Source organism: Sciurus carolinensis, chromosome 6, assembly GCF_902686445.1.
Source record: "Sciurus carolinensis chromosome 6, mSciCar1.2, whole genome shotgun sequence".
NCBI classification, from domain to species: Eukaryota; Metazoa; Chordata; class Mammalia; order Rodentia; family Sciuridae; genus Sciurus; species Sciurus carolinensis.
The window spans coordinates 137588580-137610961 of record NC_062218.1 but is presented as its reverse complement, the minus strand read 5'-3'; the positions used below and the strand labels follow the sequence as shown (position 1 = coordinate 137610961).

The 22382-nt window shown below is 41.0% G+C and overlaps 2 protein-coding genes across 3 annotated transcripts in view; one reads left to right on the top strand and one right to left on the bottom strand.

Annotated features, from left to right (window-relative positions):
- Positions 1 to 7684, bottom strand: part of Kif3a (kinesin family member 3A) — a 42253-nt gene extending 34569 nt beyond the window's left edge. The window contains exons 1-2 of one of the 2 annotated variants that reach the window (XM_047556698.1): positions 7541 to 7684; positions 4550 to 4823 (exon numbers count right to left, since the gene is read on the bottom strand). In XM_047556698.1, coding sequence (XP_047412654.1) covers positions 4550 to 4823; positions 7541 to 7546 — 280 coding nt within the window. In that variant the 5' untranslated portion in view covers positions 7547 to 7684. The remainder of the gene's footprint in view (positions 1 to 4549; positions 4824 to 7540) is intronic. The other variant, XM_047556697.1, reaches the window with a different exon arrangement.
- A 6771-nt stretch (positions 7685 to 14455) lies between these two features.
- Ccni2 (cyclin I family member 2) lies at positions 14456 to 19884 on the top strand. Its single transcript, XM_047555394.1, has 5 exons — positions 14456 to 14965; positions 15287 to 15415; positions 16073 to 16147; positions 17595 to 17735; positions 18690 to 19884. Exons 1-5 carry the CDS (start codon positions 14456 to 14458, stop codon positions 18987 to 18989), a joined length of 1155 nt encoding a protein of 384 aa, XP_047411350.1. The 3' UTR covers positions 18990 to 19884.
- The last annotated feature ends 2498 nt before the right edge of the window (positions 19885 to 22382 follow it).

Below are 22382 nucleotides of genomic sequence, written 5' to 3'. Positions count from 1 at the left end.
GTCATTTATGGTAAACACCTGCTTTCCTGCTAAGAGTCTGGGATGCTAGCATGGTCTAGGCTCAAGCTGGCCATGTGACCAGTCCCCAGTTTTAAAAAAAAAAAAAAAAAAGCCTTGGGCACTGAGTCTCTAATACACTTCCTCAGACAACATTTCATATGTATTTTCAGACTCAAAGCTAAAATAATTAAGCGCATTGTACATCCTGAGTGACCAACAGAAAAGGATTCTAGAAAATTTGCATCTAGTTTCCTGGAAACTTTGCTCCAAGCACATTTTACCTTTGCTAGTCTTTTTTTTTTTTCTTTTTCTTTTTATAAGTACAACTATATGATAGTCTCGTGAGTCCTCTGAGCAATCGCTGAATCTAGAATGATCCTGAAGGTCTCCAGTGCGCTTACCTAATAGAAATGCACTTCTAACTAAAAACACACAAAGGTTAAAAGAATGGAAAAGAGTTATACATGTTAACACTCATCAAAAGAAAGCTAGAGTGTCTATATTAACGTCAGACAAAGTAAGTTCCAGAGCAAAGAATATTACTAGGGAGGAAAAGGGTAATTTCATAAGAAAGAGGTTCTTTCATCAAAACGACCTAAAAATCCTAAGCATTTACACTGGTACTCACAGAATTTCAAAACACATGGAGCAGAAACTGACAGAACTAAAAGGAATAGGCTCATCTGAAAATATGCTCAGAAAATTCAATACCTCTCTGTCAATAACTGACAGACCAAGTAGATTGAAGATAAATACATAGAAGATTTGAACACTATCAAACAAATTGACCAAATAGACATTTACAGAATACTCTACTGAAGAACAGCAGAATATACACCCTTTTTCAAGTATACACAAAGATCTAATAATGATAAATTACATTCTAGGACATAAAACAAGTCTTGATAAATTTAAAAAAGATTCAAGTCATACAAAGTATGTTCTCTGACTAAAATAAAATTAAACTAGAATCCACAGAAAATTTTCTGGAAAATTTTGAAATACCTAAGAACTAAAATAACATATTTATAAATAACTCAGGGATCAAAGAAGAAATCAAGAGTTGAAGTAGAAAAGTATTTTGAATAGAATAAAAATGAAAACAGTGTTATAGTTTGGATATGCTCCTGTTAATGCAGGAATATTCAGAGGTGAGATGATAGAATTGTGAACACTGTAACCTAATCTGTCCATCGTAGTTTGAATGGACTGATTGGGTAGTAACCATAGGCAGGTGGGGTATGGTTGGAGGAGATGAGCCACTGGTAAGTTCTGGAAGGGTGCAAATCTTCCCTGGAGCCCCTTCCTGTTCTGTTTCCCGACCTACCATGAACTGAGCAGCTTTGCTCACTGAGCCCTTCTGCCACGATTCAAGCCCAGAACAATCGAGTTTGCCATCTATGGACGGAGACCTCTGACACCACAAGCCCCAGATAAACTTTTCCTCCTCTAAGTTGTTCTTGTCAGGTGTTTTGGTCAAGTGACAGAATAGTTAACTAACACACATAGTATGTCAAAATCTGTATGATGCCACTAAAAGAGAATTTGGGGGATAATTTATACCGTTCAACTTCTATATTAGAAAGGAAGAAAGTTCTCTAAACAATAACCTCAGCTTCCACCTTAAGTAGAAAATAAAGAGCAAATTAAGCCTAAAGTAAGTGGGAGAAAAGAAACAATGAAGATCAGGGCAGAAATCAATGAAATAAAAACAAGCCAGATACCATGGAGTACACCTGTAATCCCAGCAATTTGGGAGGTTGAGGCAGAAGGATCAAAGTTCAAACACAGCCTGGCAACTTGACAAGACCTGTCTCAAATTTTTTAAAAGAGGGCTGGAGGGGCTGGGGATATGGCTCAGTTGATAGAGGCCCTGAGTTCAATCCCCAGCACTGCCAAAAAAAAAAAAAAAAAAAAAAAAAAAAAAAAGTAAAAGAGGGCTGGAGGAGACACAGGGTGGTTCAATTCCCAGTACCACCAACCCCCTCCCCCAAAAAAGAAAGAAAACAAAACAAAAAAATAGAAAAAATTAAACCAAAAGTTGGTTCTCTCAGAAGATAATAAAATTGATATAGCTCTTATCAGTGTAATCAGTTAAAAAAAAAAAAGACACAAATTACACACATACCAATATCAGGAATAAGAAAGGGTGTATCACTATATTTTAACATACTAAGATTGTAACATACTAAGAATAATAAAATATAAACAACTTTTTGCCAATAAATTGACTTCAATGAAATAGACAAATTCTATGAAAGACAAACTACCAAAACTCTCAAGGAAAAAACACATAACCAGAAAAGTCCTATATCTATTACAGAAACTAAATCTGTGGCAAAATTTACAAATCTTCCCACAAGAAAACTCTAAGCCCAGATGGCTTCACTGATGGATTCTATCAAATATTTAAAGTAGAAATAATACTAATTCTAGACAAATTCTTCTAAAAGTTGAAAAGAAGGGAATACTCCCCACTTCATTCTATAAAACTAGAATTATTCTGATACTTAAATCAGATAAAGACATTACAAGAAAACAACACTCTTATGTACCTCATGAACACAGATACAAACATTTTAAACAAAAATTTGGCAAACAAAATAACAATATTTGGAAAGGGTAACACTTCATGACTAGTAGCAAAGCTGGTTTCACATTGAAAAACTAGTCAATCAACACACAGAGAAAAAAATAATTTCATTAGTTGCAGAGAGTGGGACATAGTCGTGCACATTTGTAATCCCAGCTACTCAAGAGGCTAAGACAGGAGAACTGCTAAATTCAAGGCCAGCATTAGCAACTTAGTAAGACCTATTAAAAAAAAAAAAAAGGCACAGGATGAGGCTCAATGGTAAAGTGCCCCTGCATTCAATCCCTAGTATCTAAATAAATAATAAAAAATATAAAAAGGGTTGGGGTTGTAGCTCAGTGATAGAGTATCCCTGAGTTCAATTCCCAATACTGAAAAACGTTTTTAAAAGTTTCAAAATTGCATTTGAAAAAATCCAATATACTTTACTGGAAAAACAATCTCAGCAAACTAAGAATAAGGGAGAACTATCTTAAACTGATAAAAGCTATTTATAAAAAAACTATAGGTAATATATTAGTGAAAAATAAATGTTATATGAATTCATGACCAGTGAAACGCCACATCATGTACAACCACAGAATGAAATCCTAATTAGAATAAATTATATTCCATATATTATGTCAACACTCCACTGTCATGTATATCTAAAAAGAACAAAAAAAAATAAAGAAGAATGCAGTTTTCTTCAGATTATGAACAAAACAAAATGTCCACTCTCACAAATTCTATTTGGTGGAAGTTCCAGTTTGTGTAATCAGGCAACAAAAAGAAATTAAAGCCATAAAGATTGGAAAAAAGTAAAAAAAAAATCTTTATTTGCAGATGACATAATTTTACATGTAAAAAATCCTAGAGAATTAAAAAAAATAAAAAGCAGCAACAAGATATAGTGACTAGGAGTGTAGCTCACTAGCATGTGCAAGGTACTGAGTTCTATCACCAGGACTGCAAAAAGAAAAAAGAAAAACATAAAAAAAAAAAAACTAGAATTAGTAAGCAAGGTTAGCAAGGTTGCAAGATACAAGGTCAATATAAAAAAACTATTGCAAACCACAATGAAATACCACTTTCTGCCCTCTGGAATGGCTCTATCAGAAAGACAATTAAAATCGTTAACAAGGATGTGGAGCAATTGGAAATCTCACATTGCTAGTGGGAATATAAAATTATGCAGCCACTCTGGAAAAGTTTGACAGTTCTGCAAAATGTTAAAGAGTTGCCACATGACTCAGCAATTCCACTCCACTCCTCCATATATATTCAAGACAATTAAAACCACACATTCACACCAAAAGTTGTATAAGAATGTTCAAAGCAACGTTATTCATAATAGTTAAAAAGTACAATCCAAATGTTCATCAAATGATGAATGCATTAACAAAATATGTTATGTCTGCATAACATACAAGAGGATATTTGCCCATAAGAAAGAATAAAGTACTGCTACATTCTGATGACATGGGAGAATTTTGAAAACATGTTCAAGAAACTTTGAAATATGTTTGTGCATAGATGTATAAATGAATGTATAGCAGCATTATTTATCATAGCCAAACATCTGGATGCATAAACGAAATTGCTAGATTTATATACTGGAATGCAACTCAATAATCAAAAGCCACAAACTACATGCAAAGATGGGTGAACTTCAAAAACATGCCAAGCGAAAGAAAATAGATTAAAAAGATGACACATCACTTATGTGAAATTTCGAGAAAAGGTAAAAATTATAGTGACAGAAGCAGATCAATGGTCACCTGGAGGTGGAACTGCAAAAGGGCATAAAGTAACTTGAGGATGATGGAAGTGCTCTAAAACTGTATTATAGTGATGGTTTCACAACTATATATTTACTATAACTCATCTAACTGTACTATTACAATAGGTGACTTTATGGGGCATTAATTATGCCTCAATAAAGTTTTTTAAAAAATAAACTATATATTCACTTACCATTGTAGCCTTCAAGAACAGAATCAATAATAGGTCTTGCAGTTAGGTTATAAACATCAAGTTGTTTACTCTCTGGTCCAAAAACAGTATCAAAAGTAAATGTCTTTGGAGGTTCATTGGAAGAATCAGTCTTATGTACAGTGATAGTTCCCCTCATCTCATCCACACTGACAGCCTGTTTGTAACACATGGATTTTTCTCTCTCATTGAGGGGACGGCACCTAACAACGACCTTCACATTATCGCAGCTTTCCGGCTTCTCTGATTTATTGATCTGGTGGAGACAATATTTACAAATAATGAAGACAACATTTGCTTTTGCCATCAACCTATTAAATTAATAATTTTAAAAGGGCTAAGTTGCCATTTTAGTGCCTTGCATATGTTAGGACTTCATAAGTCTTTGTTAAATGCAATTAAAGATCTTTTATGTATACAGAAAAAGCTTATTAAAAAGATATTAAGCTAGGCCTGGTGGTGCACACCTACAATCCCAGGGGCTTGGGAGGCTGAGGCAGGAGGATTGCAAGTCCAAGGCCAAACTCTGCAACTCATGGAGGCCCTAAGCAATTAGTGAGAGTCATTGCAAAATAAAAAACAAAAAGGGTTAGGGATATAGTTCAGTGGTAAACCCTGGCTTTAATCCTCAGTACCAAAATAAATAAATAAGAAATATATTTTCTTTGCATGCAAAAGAGGGAAGAAAAAAATCTAATTTACATCTATAGTAAATGCAGAAAATGATTTAGTATATTATAGACTGTCTTTCTGCACAAAAGTCCTCGACATCCTGAGTTTCCTGCCTGTAGGAAAACACAACTGAGCATGGTTAATAAATTTAATTCAAGAATATAGTTGGTTCCTCGTTCCCCTGACACATCTAGCTTTATTTTCTGTAACAAATTAATGAAATTGTTCTTAAATACAGCTCTATTCAGGGCTTATCTTCTCTACAGAAGAGAACAGGAAGTTGAGGGCAAAAAAAAAAAAAAAGTACAACAGCAGACAGAGAAGTATGTCTTAGTATGACTTAAACTTACAAAAACTTGCATATATAAAGTTTGTTTTTGAAATTTTACATGATTAAAATACAATTCTATTACTGAAATGAAGTTTAACAGTTCCATTGGTCATATACTTATCAAATTCCTATTTCTGATACTCTTCTAAACATTAAAGAGAAACACATATAAGCCACTGACTTTGAAACTATCATTGACAAGTAACACATAATCCCAATACAACACATTTCTCTCCAACTCTACTGTCATTATGATAGTCTAGGTCACCATCATCTGGGCCCTTTACTCCTGCATCAAATTAGATTGTCCTACAGTCTGTCCACGGGAAGTCAGTGTCAACACCAATCTAACATTGACTCCTCTACTTAAAATTCTTCAATAGTTTCTCATAGATCTTAAGATAAAAATCAAAATGTTTAAGGTGGTCTGTCACCCAAGTCTACTTCTCCAAGCTTATTTCACAAGATACTCACTTGCTTTCTCAACTACATCCACCCTGGGTTTTATGGTCTTTTCTAGTCACCATGCTTCTTCTTTACCACAGGCTTTTCCTTGTGCTGTTCCTTCTGCCTAGAACATTCCTTACTCACCTCTTCATTTAGATAACATCTACTTATCTTTCAGAACTCAACTCAATAGCCACTTTTTCTGGAAACGCTTCTCTAATTAGGTCAAAAGCTTTTATAGGCTCTCAGAGCACCCTGCTCTCTTTTCCAAGGACAAAATTTGACTTTTATTTGATTAATGTCGTTCTCTCTGTCTACACCAGAGATGCAAATGATAGTCAAGGGATTGAATTTGGCCCCAAAATTTCTTTTGTCTCATAGTATTTTAAAATATCAGTTGCTAAAATTTCACACACAATTTCTAAAGTCTTTTAAAAATAGTTGATCTCTTATTTTAAAAATAGATGATTTTATATCAATGTAGGCTAGCATTCCTACATGCCAACACTTTTCAATCACCAGAATCAACTTCTTTCTATTGTATGCCACCCACCCATTTCATTCATTGTCTTATCTCTGTATGGTTTTCACCTTTACCCAAGAGTCTCTTTTCCCCGCCAATCTTTTTGCTCAATATTGTATCTTCGGTGCTTAACATCTGGTTGTTGCCCAATATTGACTGAATTAATAATTTGAAAGCAATAAATCAAAACAAATATAGAGTATTGAATGCTAAATGCAAAAACTGTCCTTCATCTCCAGTGTATTATCATATTTCACCCTGATAAAAACCCCATGAAGAAAAGTTTCATTATGCAGTAACTAGGGACCCAGACATCAAATAATTATCCGAGGTCGCATAAACAATAAATAATTCGCCAAGGCTCAAGTTTTCTCCATGACCCTTTATTGGGCTTAAAAGACTCCCTTATTAAGAGAACGATAACTGTGAAACCCTGAAAGTAAACGTACCACCAACCACACCTGCCCATACACACACAAAGACACCTACAGGTTATATTCTGCATGGTACGCTACAGCGCCACGAGAGGAATGACAGCTCGAACCTAAGGGAGTTCTTGAGTCAGGGCCCTGAAACAAGAACTGGCGACCTTCTCCTGGTCACTTTCCCGGGCCTGGCTCCGCCGAACGGACCCCACCAGGTGCGGAGCATTCAAACGACCCTCTGTGTCCGCCCCCAGACGCCCTACCCAGCGGGCGGGGCTGGGAGTCAGAACGCATCCTCTGGCAAAGCGCCTTTATGTCAAACAGCGCAGGCCCCACGGGATGCAGCAGGGACAAAGGCGACAGGGCCTGCTCCCGGGTGCTTCCCTAAGTGGGCTGGACCCCTACGGGACCTGGGCCCACCTGCCAGTTCCCTTAACCGCTGAGGCCGACGGGGTCCAGCCCTGCCCCGCCTCACCCCGGGCCCCCAGCCTGCTCCGCGCTTCTATGGCAACGGCCGCGCCCCCGAGCCAGGCCGCTGAGATGAGGAACCCTAGCGGCTGAGCGGCTCTCCTCACCGGCATCGTGGCCCCCTCCCGTGCCCGGGAGACGTCCCCTCCCGGGGTGTAGCCCAACGACACCGGGTTCGCTGAAGAGGTTGGCCAGAGTCTACTGAAACACCTCCTTGGCGCTCTCGAGACTGCGGCTTCTTTGGCCAGAGCGTGCAGTGCGCAGGCGCACTCCGAGTTCGCCCCGCCCAATCCCGGGTCTCGGTCTCCCTCGGTCTCTTGAACTACGCCTGCGCGGAGGCTTTTCGAGTCCATCTCCTAGGACGCCAGACTGAGGCTGCGGCTGCGCAGTGCTGCCAATCCCCTGCGCTGAAGGATTGGTTATCCCTGAGGCGGGATACCTGGCAGTCCCCGGCTGGGAAAAGGACTCCTAGGTCTCAAGGCCTATCTATCTACTGACACCCATAATATCACGAATATTGAAAACAACAATAGCATTTGTACATTGTCCCACCTGGAAAGCTAAAGACCTTACATATGTTACCTCACTTGATTGCTAACTTGTTTATGACCTGTTTTACCATTAAGTGAGTTTAGAAGACTCAGTATTCTCCAGTCTATCTCCAGAACCTAGAAGTAGAACTTGGCACGGGGTGGGATATCAATAAATAGTTGTGAAGAACCAATGATTCATTCTCTTTCTAGTCTCTCCCCTGATCATCAGTTCACTTGGATGTGTAACAAACATTTGGAGTTCAGCACAATCAAAAATGCAAATCCGGGGCTGGGGTTGTGGCTCAGTGGTAGAGTGCTTGCCCAGCATGTGTGAAGCACTGGGTTCGATTCTCAGCACCACATATAAATGAATAAAATAAAGGTCAACTGACAACTAAAAAAAAAATTTTAAAAAAAATGCAAATCCTCACCCCCTCTAAACTTGCCTCCCCTGCTCTACCTTAATCCTGCTCCCACCTCATCCAAAAAAAATAGTCTCCTTCAACTTCATCTCAATTGATGGAAGCTGAATTCTGACAATTAGGCAGATCAACCTGCAGTCTCTTTTCACACCCAATAGCCAATCCTTCAACAGACTATCTTCAAGGTTAAGAACCAGAATATTAGCACTTACCACCACAATCTTTCAGGTGCATTACTACAACAGCTCAGAACTAATGTCCTTGAATGCATCCTTGACCTCTGTTAGTGTACAGTCAGGCCTCCATATCTGTAGATTCTGCATTCGTGATTCAACCAACAGCAAATCAAAAGCATTTGGGGAAAAAAATTGCATCTATACTGAAAATGCACATTTCTGTTGTCATTATTCCCTAAAAAATATAGTGTAACTATTACTTACATAGAATTTATTTTGCATTAGGTATCTAGATTATTTAAAATATAGTGTAGGTTACATGCAAATACTATGCTATTTTATAGAAGAAACTCAAACAGATTTTGATATGGAACCAATCACCCACAGATAGAGAGGGATGACTATATTTTCAACACAGGAGCCAGCGTGATGGTGTTGAAACATGAATCAGATCTTATCTTTTCTCTGCTCCAAATCCTCCATTGATTTCTCATCTCACAGAGTAAAAACCACAAACCCTCCCTCCACCTCCTACCAGCCTCTCTCTTGCTTCTTCTTCACCAGCCCCATCAGGCCTCTTGAACATTCCAGGCATGCTTCTATCTTAGCTTGCAAAGGTTGTGTGCTTGCAGTAAAAACTAATGAAAATAATTATAAAGCATTTTACTTAGTGCCAGTGTAATGTTCTATGTGCTTTGTTTTCTTCTTAAATCATTTAAACCACACAATGACCTTTTGAAATAGGCAGTATTTAATATCCTTATTTTACAAATAAAGAAACTGAGGCATAAGGCCATTAAATAACTTTTCCAAGATCATAATTTGTGGGCCATGATGAAGTCCAGCTTCAAACTCAGGCAGCCGGGAAGCTCTTCCCCTCAACACCTGACTTGCTCCCTCATCTCCTTCAGAAAATTTCTGTTCATGAGATATCTTCTCAGTGAGCCCTAACATGACCACCCTATTTAAAATTTCAACCCTTAGCCCCAGATCTTATTTCCACTCTCAACTTTATATTTCTCCGTACTAATCATCATCTGATATGCTGAATATACTGGATATACATGCCAACTTCTTTGTTTTCAGGCTCTGGAGATCAAACCCAGTGCTCCACCACTGAGCCACATTCCCAACATTTGAATGTGTGTTTTCATTTTCCTTGTGTATATATACCTAGAATTTTTGCATCATTTGGTACCTTTAATGTTCAACATTTTGAAGAACTTCCAAGTTGTTTTCTACAGTATTTGCACTGTTTTAAATTCCCACCAGCAATGTATAAGGTTTACAATTCTCTACACACTCACCAACACTTTGTGTAAAATAGTATCTCATTGTGGCTTTAAATTTTTCATTTCCCTGATGACTAATGGTCTTCAGCATCTTTTCATGTATTTATTGACCATTTATAAAACTTCTATGGAAAATGTTCAAATCCTTTACCCATTTTATTTGTCTTTTCATTGAGTTCTTTATATATTCTGAGTGCAAATCTCTTTTCAGATATATGATATGCAAATATTTCCCCCATTTTGTGGGTTGTCTTTTTAGTTTTGATGTCTTTTTTTTTTTTTTTTTTCTTTACTTGGGATTGAACCCAGGGGCACTTAACCACTGAGCCACATCCCCAGTCCTTTTTTATGTTCTATTAGGGACAGGATCTCAATGAGTTGCTTAGGGCCTCACTGAGTTGCTGAAGCTGGCTTTGAATTTTTGATCCTCCTGCCTCAGCTTCCTGAGTCACTGGGATTACAAGCTTGTGCCACCACGCCTGGCTACTTTGTGATGACTTTTGAGGTGCAAAAGTTTTCAATTTTGGTCAAGTTCAAGTTCTATATTTTTTTGTCCTTGGGCTTTTGGTACAAATTTAAGAAACCTTTCCTAACCCATTCTTATGAAGATTTTCTCTTCTGTGGGCTTTTTACTTTTAGCTCTTACATTCGGGTCTATGATCTAGTTCAAGAACTTTCTGTTTGTTTTGGTTTGTGATGCTGGGGATCAAACCCAAACTAACCTTGCACATGGGTAGGCAGGTGCTCTACTACTGATATATATTTTTATATGTGATGTTACATAAGGATCCAGCTTCATTCTTCTGCTTGGGTCTCTTCCAGCTATCCCAGCACAGTTTGCTGAAAATACTATTCTTTTTCCTACTGCATTGGCACCTGTGTTGAAAATGAATTGTTCATAAAGTTTCATTTCTAGACTCTTGAATCTAGTTCATGACCTATACATGAATCCAAATGCCAGTACCACACTGTCTAGACTACTGTGATTTTATACTAAGTTTTAAAAATCATAATAGTGTAAGTGTCCAACTTTATTCTTCTTTTTCAAGATTGTTTTGGCCATTTGATTTAGGGATTTACCTTGCATCTCCAAAGAAATTTCAGGAACACACTTGTCAGTTTCTGCAAATAGGCAACTAAAAATTTAACAGTGATTCTGTCAAATCCACACATCAAGGAGTTTTGCCACTTTAACAATTTAAGTCTTCCAATCCATGAACACAGAATGTCTTTTCCCTTACTTACAGAAAAAAATGGATAATGTTCCACTTATTTTTAGTGATGTTTTGTAGTTTTCAATGTACGGGCTTTGCACTTATATTACATTTACTTCTAAATATTTGTATGTTGTTGTAAATGAAAATTGTTTTAAATTTCTTTTTCAGATAGTTCTCTGGTAATGTATAGAAATCAAATTGACTTTTTTTTTTTTTTTTTTTTTGGTATCAAGGATTGAATGCTGGGTGCTTAACCACTGAGCCACATCCCCAACCCTTTTTTTTATTTTGAAACAGGGTCTTACTAACTTTCTTAGGGCCTTACTAAACTGCTGAGGCCATCTTTGAACTTGTGCTCCTCCTGCCTCAACCTCCTGAGCCACTGGGATCACAGGTGTGCACCACTGCACCTGGCTCAAATTGACTTTTGAAGTATATTGATCTTGTGCTTTGCAACTTTCCTGAACCTCTTTATTCTTCTAATAGTAGTTTGTGTGTGTATTTCTTAAGATTTTCTATGTACAAAGTCATATCATCCAAAAGTAGTGTTAGTTTTACTTCTTTCTGTTCAGTCTGGATCCAAACTTATTCTTTCTTTTCCTGGTCTAATTGCTTCCTGTACAATGTTGAACAGAAATGATGACAACAGACATCCTTGTCTTAGTTGGGAAGCATTTGGTGATTTACTGTTATGGATGATGTTAGCTGTAGGTTTTCATAGATGCTTTTTATCAAGTTGGACAAGTTACTAATTTCTGGAGTGTGCTTTTTTATGAAAGGGCACTGGATTTTGTCAAATGATTTTTCTGGATCCATTGAGATGATTGTGCAACTCAATTGTCCTTTATCAGATAGTTATGTATACATGTGCGCACGCGCGCACACACACACACACACACACACACACACACACATACATTTTGGGATATTAAACCAACATTGTAGTTTTCTTTTCTGGAAGAGTCTTTTATTCATTCATTTATTCACTGCTTATAGCATCAGGGTGATCCTGGCCTCATAGAATAATCTGAGGGTGGGAGCAAGTTCTTTTTAGAAGGAAACCAATCCTACCATGACAGCCCTACTGTCATGACCTCATCAAATCCTAATTAGCTCTCTGAAGCCTCATGTCCATATACTCTAAAATTGGGGATTAGGGTTTAAATTTATGAATTTTAAAGGGACACAAACTTTCAGTCCATAACAATCCTAGTAGACTAATACAACTCTTTAATCCATTTAGTTAACATTATCAATACTATTGGATTTAAGTCTTCCATTTTGCTTTTTGTTTTCTGTAATGTCTTATGTCTTTTTGTTCTACTCATCATCTTTTTCATTTAGTTAATATTTTCTAGTTTAAACTTTGAATTCTTTCATGGTTATTTTACTGTATTTTTGAGTTATTTTCTTAGTGGTTACTCTAGAGCTTATAATAATATATATCTTCATTTATCATAACCTACTACAAATTTATACTAATTTAACTCCAGTGATTTATCTTTTCAATCTTTGAAAGAAGTTGAGAGAAAAAAAGAGAGCTAAGTTATTAGTTTGTTTAAAAAAAAATTATAGTTTGTTACCTTAACCTTCTTATTTACTATTTTTATTTCTCTTCATTTATCTGTGGATTCAGGTGACCATCTAACATTATTAGTATTTTATAATTCTGTTTTCTCTCCTTTCTTAGCACATTAATTACATTTTTAAAAAATCGTTTAGTGGTTGCCCTAGAATTTTCAATATACATTTAAAACTAATGCATTTAAAAATGAATCCACTTCTGACTAACATTTTACTGCTTTACAAATAATGCAAGTACCTTATTGTAAAGTATTCTTAATCATTGCTTCCATGCCTGTATCATTGCTGCCATTCATTTTACTTACCCATAACCTATGATTATAAGGGAAATAAATTTTAATTTCAACAAATTAGATTAGTTAAGAATAACAAAAATTTATTTTACCTTCATATAATCCTTAATGCTATTTTTTCCTTTATGTAGATCTGAGTCTATGGTCTATGTGATTTTTCCTTCTTTCTGAAAAAAATTCTTTTTACATTTTTTTTTTTTTTTTGCAAGACAGATCTACTTATGACAAATTTCCTCAACTTTGTTTGCCTGAGAAAGTCTATATTGCATTTCACTTTTTAAGGCTAATTTAAATGAGTACAGAACTCTAGGTTGGTTGGATTTTTCAAATCCACACTTCAAATATTCCATTTCATATCTGGCTTGCATATTTTCTGAAGACAATTCTGATGTGATTCATATTCTTACTCCTCTCTAGATAAGGGTACGCCCCCCCCCCCCCGCTTATTTCAATTTTTTTCCTTATCTTTGATTTTCTACAATTTTAAGGTGAACATCCAGATTTTTGTTTGTTTGTTTGTTTTTTGGCATTTATCCAGCTTGGTGTTCTGTGAGCCTCATAGATCTGTGGTTTGGCATCTGACATTATTTGGGGGAAAATTCTCGTTCCATTACCTTAAGTATTTCTTCCTCTTTTTTCTCCTTCTAGTGTTCCCACATATTTTAATACGCCCATAAATTTAATGGGATTAAATTTTAACAGAATGTAACTTGTGTAAGGAAGTGTATAAATCACAAGTGTAGCCAGGCGCAGTGGCTCTTGCCTGTAATCCCAATGGCTCAGGAGACTAAGGCAGGAGCATTGCAAGTTCAAAGCCAGTCTCAGCAATTTAGTGAGGCCCCAAGCAACTCAGTGAGACTCTGTCTTTAAAATACAAAAAGGGCAGTTTTTTTTATCTCTCTCTCCAAACTAGAATGTAAGTTTCAGGCATATTTTATCACTGTTGGCACCTAACACATAGCAGACCTTCAATAAATAACTACTGGGAAGATAAATGCTTGAATGAATGAACTACCTTTTGAGGGAGGTATCATCACTTTTTTTCAGAGAAGAGGTTAAGGATACTCTGTGAGGTCAGACACACACTGCATGTTGGGAATTCCATTTCAAACCTGTCTGACTGAATAGCTGAGCTCCTGATGCTCCTCCACCTGTATCCCTAAACCTGTACTGTGAGATGTGTGGTCGGTCGGGCATGCATATCCAGGGTTCGTCTGGCCACTAGCTACCCCACATGCCATAAGTGGAGAAGAGGCTCACAGAAGGTCTATGCGGAGACGGGAAGAAAGGCGGGGAGGGATCTCTCACTCACCTGAGCGCACTTTGTCTAGTCTAGCTGTATCCCAGGTGTGCGCCGCCCATTCCCCCGGGCTAGTTGGTAAGAGCTGGGGGTGGGGCCCGCCGAGCCCGCCCCTATCCCGGGGGTCCCAGCTGCAGGGTCCCTTGTACTGAGCTATAAACAGCCAGATTAAGCCACGACCCAGACATAGGATCCCTCCCACGCCATGGCCTCGGACGCGGGGCTCCCACCGGAGCGGTCGACCTCCGAGGAAAGCGCCTTCCAGAGCCCCGGAGGGCTTAGCCTTCTCCCGCCTTCTCCTAGCAAAGCCTCTCCTTCAGCGCCGACCTCCAACGAGTTGCAGGCGGTCTGCAAGCCCGGAGCTTCGTCCTTCTCTGCGCCGTCCGCGAGCGGACCCCTGGTGTCCCAGCACTGGGCAGCGGTAGCTCAGCCAGCCATAGAGGTGGTCCCTGTTTCCGCTCAGGCCGGGTCCCCGCCGCCCGCACTGCAGTCCTCCCAGTCCGATCGTCTTGTGCCCTGCGACTTGAGTGACGTGCTGGACGAGCGCCGGCTGCTCGCTCACCTGCATCTGGCCCAAGACCGCGAGAAGCGCCTGTGGCGGGGCGGCAAACCCCAGGTACTTGTCCCCCGGGTGGGGCCCTTCTCACCTGCGGACCGGCTCCATCCTCAACCACGCTCAGGTGTTCAAAACTCTGGAGGCCGGGCCCTTCACCAGGTGTGTCCTCCGCTCGCGGCACTAAGAGGGATTCACTGACTTCCCCCACCGGGAGGCAATTTTGCTAGGAAGTGCCTCCTAACAGGCCCTGTTGCATTTGGGGAATTACTTAGAATGAAAAGCAGGTGCCCTTGGAGTTGGGGTACCGAAGGGTGAGACGCTGGGTCTGCAAGAGACACTTACTCCCATCCCTGGATTAAGATGAGGGGGCTTCTCATAGACCCTCTGTTCACCTTAAGCAGGCAGCTCCTGCTACTGGTGGACCCAGGCTGTCCCTAACCCAGAAATACCTCTGCCCTCCCTGCCCACCTTTTCAGTCAGGTTGATATCTGCAACGCCTTCGAAAGAATCGTGTTGTGGCTCCTGAAACATGAGAACATCTTTCGCTTCTCTCAGACTACTTTTAACCTGGCTCTCACCATCTTCCACCGCCTCCTGGTTTCAGTGAAGGTAGGGAGGTCATGAAACTAACCTGCTTCCTATTGCTCCCTGAGAGGTGGGCGATCCGTAAGCATGAACCACTGCATATAAACTAAGTCACATGACCCAAGTGGTAGAGCTGGGACAGGAACCTCTCCATATCCTTCCTGGGCATTTGTCTGGGTGTCCTGTGATCCTCAGGGTTGGATTGAGAACCAGAGGACCTAGTTGGGAAAGGACTTCTTGTTGAAGTAGGAAGTGCCTGTCTGGACCTGTTCAGTTGGGCTTGAGGCCAGAACAGGACTGTATTCCCACCTCCATCCGTCCCCTAACAAAGATACACTGACTAGTCACCAGTGGTTCTGAAATCAAACATTTTCATTGGTCATATTTAAAAGTGGCACCAGCTGGATGCCCCATGGTAGAAGTCTGTGATTCTACCTATTTGGGAGGTTGAGGCAAGAGAATGACAAGTTTAAGGCCAGGCTTGGCAATGTAGTAAGACCCTGTCTCAAAATAAAAAGGGTTGATGATATGGCTCAGTGGTAGAGTGCCCCTGGGTTTAATGCCCAGTACTGCAAAAGAAAGGGGTATGGGTTGTTTATTTGTTTTAAAAGAAAATCCCCACAGATGCTTTGCAACTTGTTTCTGGCATTTATAGTCTTCTCAAATGTGTTCATACTGCAGATAAAAGAGAGGTTACTCCAAATTGTCACAATTACCTCCTTGAGACTTGCTGTAAAAATGAATGAAGAGGAGGAGGTATGCATCCCTCGAAGTCTGCACTGGGCTGTATTTGAAGGATAGGGGTATGACACCGGAGCACTTGGGTTTCCTGAAAGGCTATGCCCTTGGGAATGGTGGGCATTTTGGAAAAGGCACGTTAACCCCTCAGGTCCTGTGCTGCCCCCCTGCCCTGACCTTTTGGCTTGCAGACCCAGCCTCCACAAACGGAGAAGTACAAATGCCTAGACTTGACTGGTCCAGCAAACCCAGAGGCCCGACCTCCTGGCACATATACTGATATCACTGGTAGATGCCATGTGCCACCCCCACTAAACAGAGGCATCTGCTAATGAGAAAAAAGGCTTCCAGAACCCATGTGGCTTAAAGTCCACCTCCTGAAACTATGTCTAAGAAAGCTGATTTAGGCTTATGGACTTGGTTATAAACTTGGTCCTTGGGGTCTGTGGGACCCTTCTCCTCAGAGGGGCAGGAAGGCTATGTGATGGAGGTAGAGGAGAAACCCTGATGAATGCTTCAGGCTGGCTTGCTTGGCCACAGTTTCGCTGTTTTTCTGTTCAGGAGGAGACTCTTCCAATACCTTCCCAGATCTCCCCCACCTTCTGACCTCTTCTACTTTGGGGACGGGGAAACAATTTCCCTTTCCACAGGGTCTCCTTTAGCTGATCTCTAAGTCTGAGGAAGCGGGAACAAAAGGCTTGTTTTCAATTCCAAACCTTCAGTTAAAAATGTTTTTAACCCTTATTCTCCCTAAAAGTTGTTTTACCTAATGAAAAAAAATCAAGTAAATTACCTTTAAAAGAACTAATCCTGGAAGGTTATAGCAATATTTTATATACCTCAAAAAGCAGAACTAAGTTTTTAATATATTTGGTACATCAATATTTACTCCTAGACAAGTTTTATTGTTCCTCTGGACTAAGAAGTCCCTCTGGAGGAAAGTCCTGTTTTTCCCAAAACGAAATCACCTTCAACATAGGTTGAAGGGAAGGTGTGACTAGTTTTAGTGCTGTAAAAACCATAGGAGGTTTTGTCAACATGCCTGCCTGGTGTGGACCAGCAAGCTCAAAAGCACAAACTTTATAAGTAGCCATGGTAGGAAGCGGGAACAAGAATGGTCCAAGCCCGTGGCTCCTGAAAACCTTTGAGTGAGTGCTTGTAGCTGAACACAGGAAATAGAACAGCCCCCACCCAGTCTCCAAAGCACCTTTGGGTCTGAGCTGGCATGCCATTGGGGGATCAAGACCTGTTTGCAGAGGGTGACCATGTGACATGCACTACAGTGTCACAACTTCTGGGAACTTGACAGTCAAGATCTGATTTGCTTATTTTAGAAGCATTTTCTGTGGCATGCCACTGGAAGAGAACTCTGCTCAGATCGTGGATGCCCAATCCCCACGGGTAAGAAAACAAAAGCTACTATGACATAATGCAGGGCTTTGGCCTCTTTATTTTCTTTTTACAGTTGATTCCACACATAAAAGACTTCATAAAGCACTATGGCTCTGGCTACACCCCAAATGAGCTGCTGAAGATGGAGCTGGCTATTCTGGACAGACTGCACTGGGACCTCCACATTGGGACGCCGCTGGACTTCTTGACTATAGTAAGCATGAGGAGTTTGCAGAGTCTCCCTGAGACTCATTTGTGCCTTTGGAACAGCTGTTCACAACATAGGACAGCAAAGCACAGGCGTGCACACGTCCTTGCACATGCACCACGGTGAGGTGACCCATGAGGCTCACAAACATACGGGGAGTGAAAATGTATCCAACACCATTCCACCAGACTCCCATTTCTGAAGGACATTAAGTTTACTTGACAAAGATTTTTAAACGGCACTATTCCGGTGAGTTTCTCTTAAATACACACTGCAAAAATATTTAACTTTCCATTCTATGAATAATATACATAAATATCTGTCTGCTTTTGCTACACTTTACACACATTCACTTAGCTGTCTTTATTCACCTACAACACAATCCTTATTGAGGCTTTAGACCATATTGATCTGGCACTTAAAAAAATATCATACATTAGTTTGGGTTTGTTTTAGTTAGGGGAATGATCGTCATCTTCAAGGATATGATTCTGTTAGTAAGGCAAAAATTATGCAATGTGAAAATGTCATGGGATTTTGGTCTGTTATGAAGCATGAAGATTAAATTACTAAGGAATGTTTCATTATGAAAACTGGCCACTGTTGCCAAGTTGTAGTTTCTTCTAGTATCGAGCAAATACAAGTAACTTTTCTGCTACCTTGATCTTGAATAGGATGTTTCTATTTTTCAGATTTGAAACATTGTCATCTAAGTACTTTAGGCCTGTAAAGACTGTCACAAAGCAGACTGTCTTTTTTTTCTCTCCAGGGTTGAGGCTCCAGTTGGCCACAGAATGGGCATTTAGCCTCAAGCCCCTCATGGGGCCATGGGTAGGGATGAGAAGGGTTGGGCCACATTTGATGCTCCCTGAAGGAAACGGAGATTGTTTGCACTTTTGGTCATTGATATATGAAAAGTATGGGGTTTTCTGTTCTAACATTAAAAACCATGGTCTCCAGTTCCACGCCCTGGTGGTCCTGAGCCGGCCCCATGTGGTGGAGCTGCTGCCTCAGAGGAATCCTTCCCTCCACGTCGCGTCCCTGACCAGGCAGCTGCAGCACTGTATGGCGGGCCACCAGCTGCTGCAGTTCAAGGGCTCCACACTGGCTTTGGTCATCATCACCTTAGAGTTGGAGAGGCTCATGCCCGACTGGTGGACTCCTATATCTGATCTGCTAAAGAAAGCACAGGTAGACATCAACTTTGTCCCAGGCCTAGCTCTGAGTTTTGCCCCTTTAGAAGACATACTCTGCCCCTGAAAGGGTCCTTATGGCCCTTTTTGGCCCTTATAAGCTCCAGAAGATGCTCTGGCCTTGGTGATTCTGGCAAAAATCTGCCTAGGGGCTCGGTATTCCACAGTCTGCCACACTCTGTGGACAGCAGTATGGAACACCTGTACCTTCACTGGATCAATGCAGGTGTGGGTCCCTGACATTGAGAAATTTTATCTCAATGGCAACCCTTATAGCCAAGATAATTGGGTGTGGGGGGAATGTCCAGCTCAGGAGGAAGCAACCTTGAGCTTAAAATTGGTAATTGTAAATTGCAAACCCTCCTCCCCCAGTCTGAATCTATGGCACCAGGCCCTGGAGGGTCAGAAGCCCTATTGACAGATAGGTTAGGATGGGGCTGTGCAGTTAGACTCATGAGTTTACTGAGGTTGGGGAGGGATGTTCCTGACATGGTAGGATTAATGCTGTTGGGTTGGGTGGTTGTACCCTGCTTGGATCCTCAATTGCCTAATCTTTAGAATCTAAAGATGGTTCTGCTGAAGGTTGGCCACTGTTTTAACACAGGTCAGCTGTACTGAGCAGTATAGCTGCTGCAAAGAACTTGTAGAGCAGCACCTGAGAAGTTTGTATCAGCCTCCTGCATAGGCAGCTCTGTTCCACCCGGTGCCTTCACAGCATAGTGGGAACCCTCCATGCGTGAACTCCTATAAATTCTTTGGCTTTATGAATCCTGTAACAAGACAGGAAGAAGGCCTGGAAGAGCCACTGAGAAAGTTCCTTTGGCCCTAAGAAATTAGAGGGGAGGGAGAGGGTAGGTCATGGTCAGCAGACATAAGGGTGGTCTGACAAATACTACCTTGCCTTCTCCCCCAACCCCCACCATCACCCAGGAGATAATAAATGCATGCTCAAACTGCACTTGTTTCCTTCCTTCTCCAGCAAGGGCTGATGCTGGCCCCTCAGAGTTGAACTAAGAGGCCAGAGGTTGGGCCTTGCTTAGACCTGAAGGGCTGGGGCTGGTCCTGATCCTGACCAGTTTTTACTATTCTACATGCCAGAGTCGGCCAGGTCTTTCCAAATTCATAGTCCCAATCTCAGCTGCCCTGCATCCCCTTCAATATTGGGACAGTCTCTCCAGACCCATTTACCTTGATGTAGTCTTAAATCTTTTCCACAAGGTCTTGATCTTTTGAGTAAGCTTTGTTTAGGGTACAGTAACTCAAATGATTTAAGCACTGTTTTCCCTTTGTTACTCTGAAACATAGTAGTTTCTTAGTCTAGTTAGAGGAATTTCATGCTAATGGACAGAGATTCCTGGGTAACACCTGTGAGGGGAAGGCAGCAGTTCTGAGCGCTTTTGTTGGGATAAAGAGGCAGGTTGTGAGACCCAGCCTGCTCCAACCACTGTGCTGCCAGGAGGAGGTTACTTGATTGGTTAGGGGAGAAGCCAGCTGCCTCTCTGAAGCCATGATACTATGGGGCCTTTCTCTAAACTGTGGAGCCCAGCTGGCCAAGAGGCCAGCTGGGGCTGTGTCAGCAATGATGGGGATTTGAATGACTGGGACACACATTTAGAAGTCTCTCCACTGTGAACAGTTGTTTTCCTGAATGTGCTAAGCCATGGCAGGTGCGGGGTGTGGTATGCTACTAGGTCAGTATGGAAAGGACCAGATACACTATAATATCTATACTAGAGTCAGTATACATCTCTACCTTTTCTTGACACAAGTTTGCCTGTTGGAGCTTCTGTAAAAATAAACTTTAATTGCTTTCAACACTGTCTTGAATCTTATTTTGCATTATGGAGTATTGTGCATTCAGTTTTCATGGAGTCAAATGCATTTGAAACACTCTCCTGGGTCCTATCAATAACTATCTTCCAGGTAGATCCTGGGATGACCAAAATGAGAAAATAGGAACTGGGGTTAGGGAACTGACAGGCCTAAAGAAAGAGTGGTATGCAAACATCCTCAGTGAAGGTGTAGTTCAACTCTACCTCTGGGCAGCAGGATAGTAGGGAAGCCAGACACCCATCATTTTGCCAATGAAGATGCTGAGCAGCTGCATGCTCTCATGGCCACCACTACCCTCAGCATCCTTCCCTCCAGTGTGAGTGGGCACTGCAGTGGGTGAGTCAGGAGCTCATGCTGAGGACCACCAGCTGGGGCTGTCACAGGCTTTGGGGATCTGCTGGGAGGCATCTGGGCCTTGTAACTAGGTGGCTCTATGTAAATCTTAAGAGAAAGAAGGCAAACCTGTGATCTCAGTACTGGGGTGAGGGGGCAGCCTTGTTGCTCTGCCTTTCTACAAATGATGCAACTCTTGGTGGGAAGCTCATGCTTGGATTGCCAAAGTACCACTTGTGCATTTTTGTAAGTCTGTACTGTTCACACTTGCCTTGGGGCACCAGGTCTGTGCTACTCCCCTCTAACATTTTTTTCCTCCTGATGTTAACTCATTCCACTTTGGAGCAGACACTAGGGATCTTCTGTAAGGAGATTGATATGGACACAATCCATCTTTTGTCCCCCACCTACATACAAATGGGCGAGGGTTGGTGAAGGACTGAGGCTACAGAAAATGGAGATGGGAAAAAGCCCAGAGGAAGATGCCATAGCATCTGGGAAAGGTCAATGGGCTAAGGGAGGTGCAGGGTAGGGGAGCATCATGGATCTTTCTTAAACTTGTTCAAACAGTACTTCCCCCATGAGTGAGTCAAGTTGTATATTACTCCCTGCACCAAGGAGACCCAGCTCCCTCTGGCTTCCTGGAGAGTCTGTCCTTCAAAGACTGGTGATGAACTACACCTTCAGCAGGGGTGTCTACATCCCAGTCTTCCTGCTGGGCTATCAACTCCCCAACCTCAGTCCCCATTTTCTCATTTTGGTCTTTCCAGGATCTGACTAGGTTCCAGAAAGAAAGCTTCTCAACAAATGAACCAACCATGTGCTTGTCATTTTCTGTAGTCTTTTCTTCCTCAGCCATTTACCTGTCTCTGAGGGTTTCCACTCTACAAAACCTTCCCACGTCCAGCAGCCCACACTGCCAAAGAATATGCTCTAACAATGGCCACATTTCCAATCTTCTTACATGATGCTACTGGGATGCCAAGAGGCAGTTACAGCTTGGGAATTAAGGGTACAGACAACTAGTGTTCCAATCTCAACTCTCCCATTACTTGCTTTGTGACCTTAGGTAATTACTTCTCTGTTCCTCACCTATGAAATGCAGAGAATAATGGTATCTAATTTTAGGAAATTGATGAAGATTAGAGGAGTTAATGCATGTAAGGCAGTAGAGAGCACACAAATGTTAGTTGTCCTGTGTCAAGCCTCCTTGTAAACTCCTTGAGCAAGTTTCAGTCTCGTGTCCTTAACCCAGTTGCCCAATATTCATGCCATAGACTGCATTTTCTTTTTC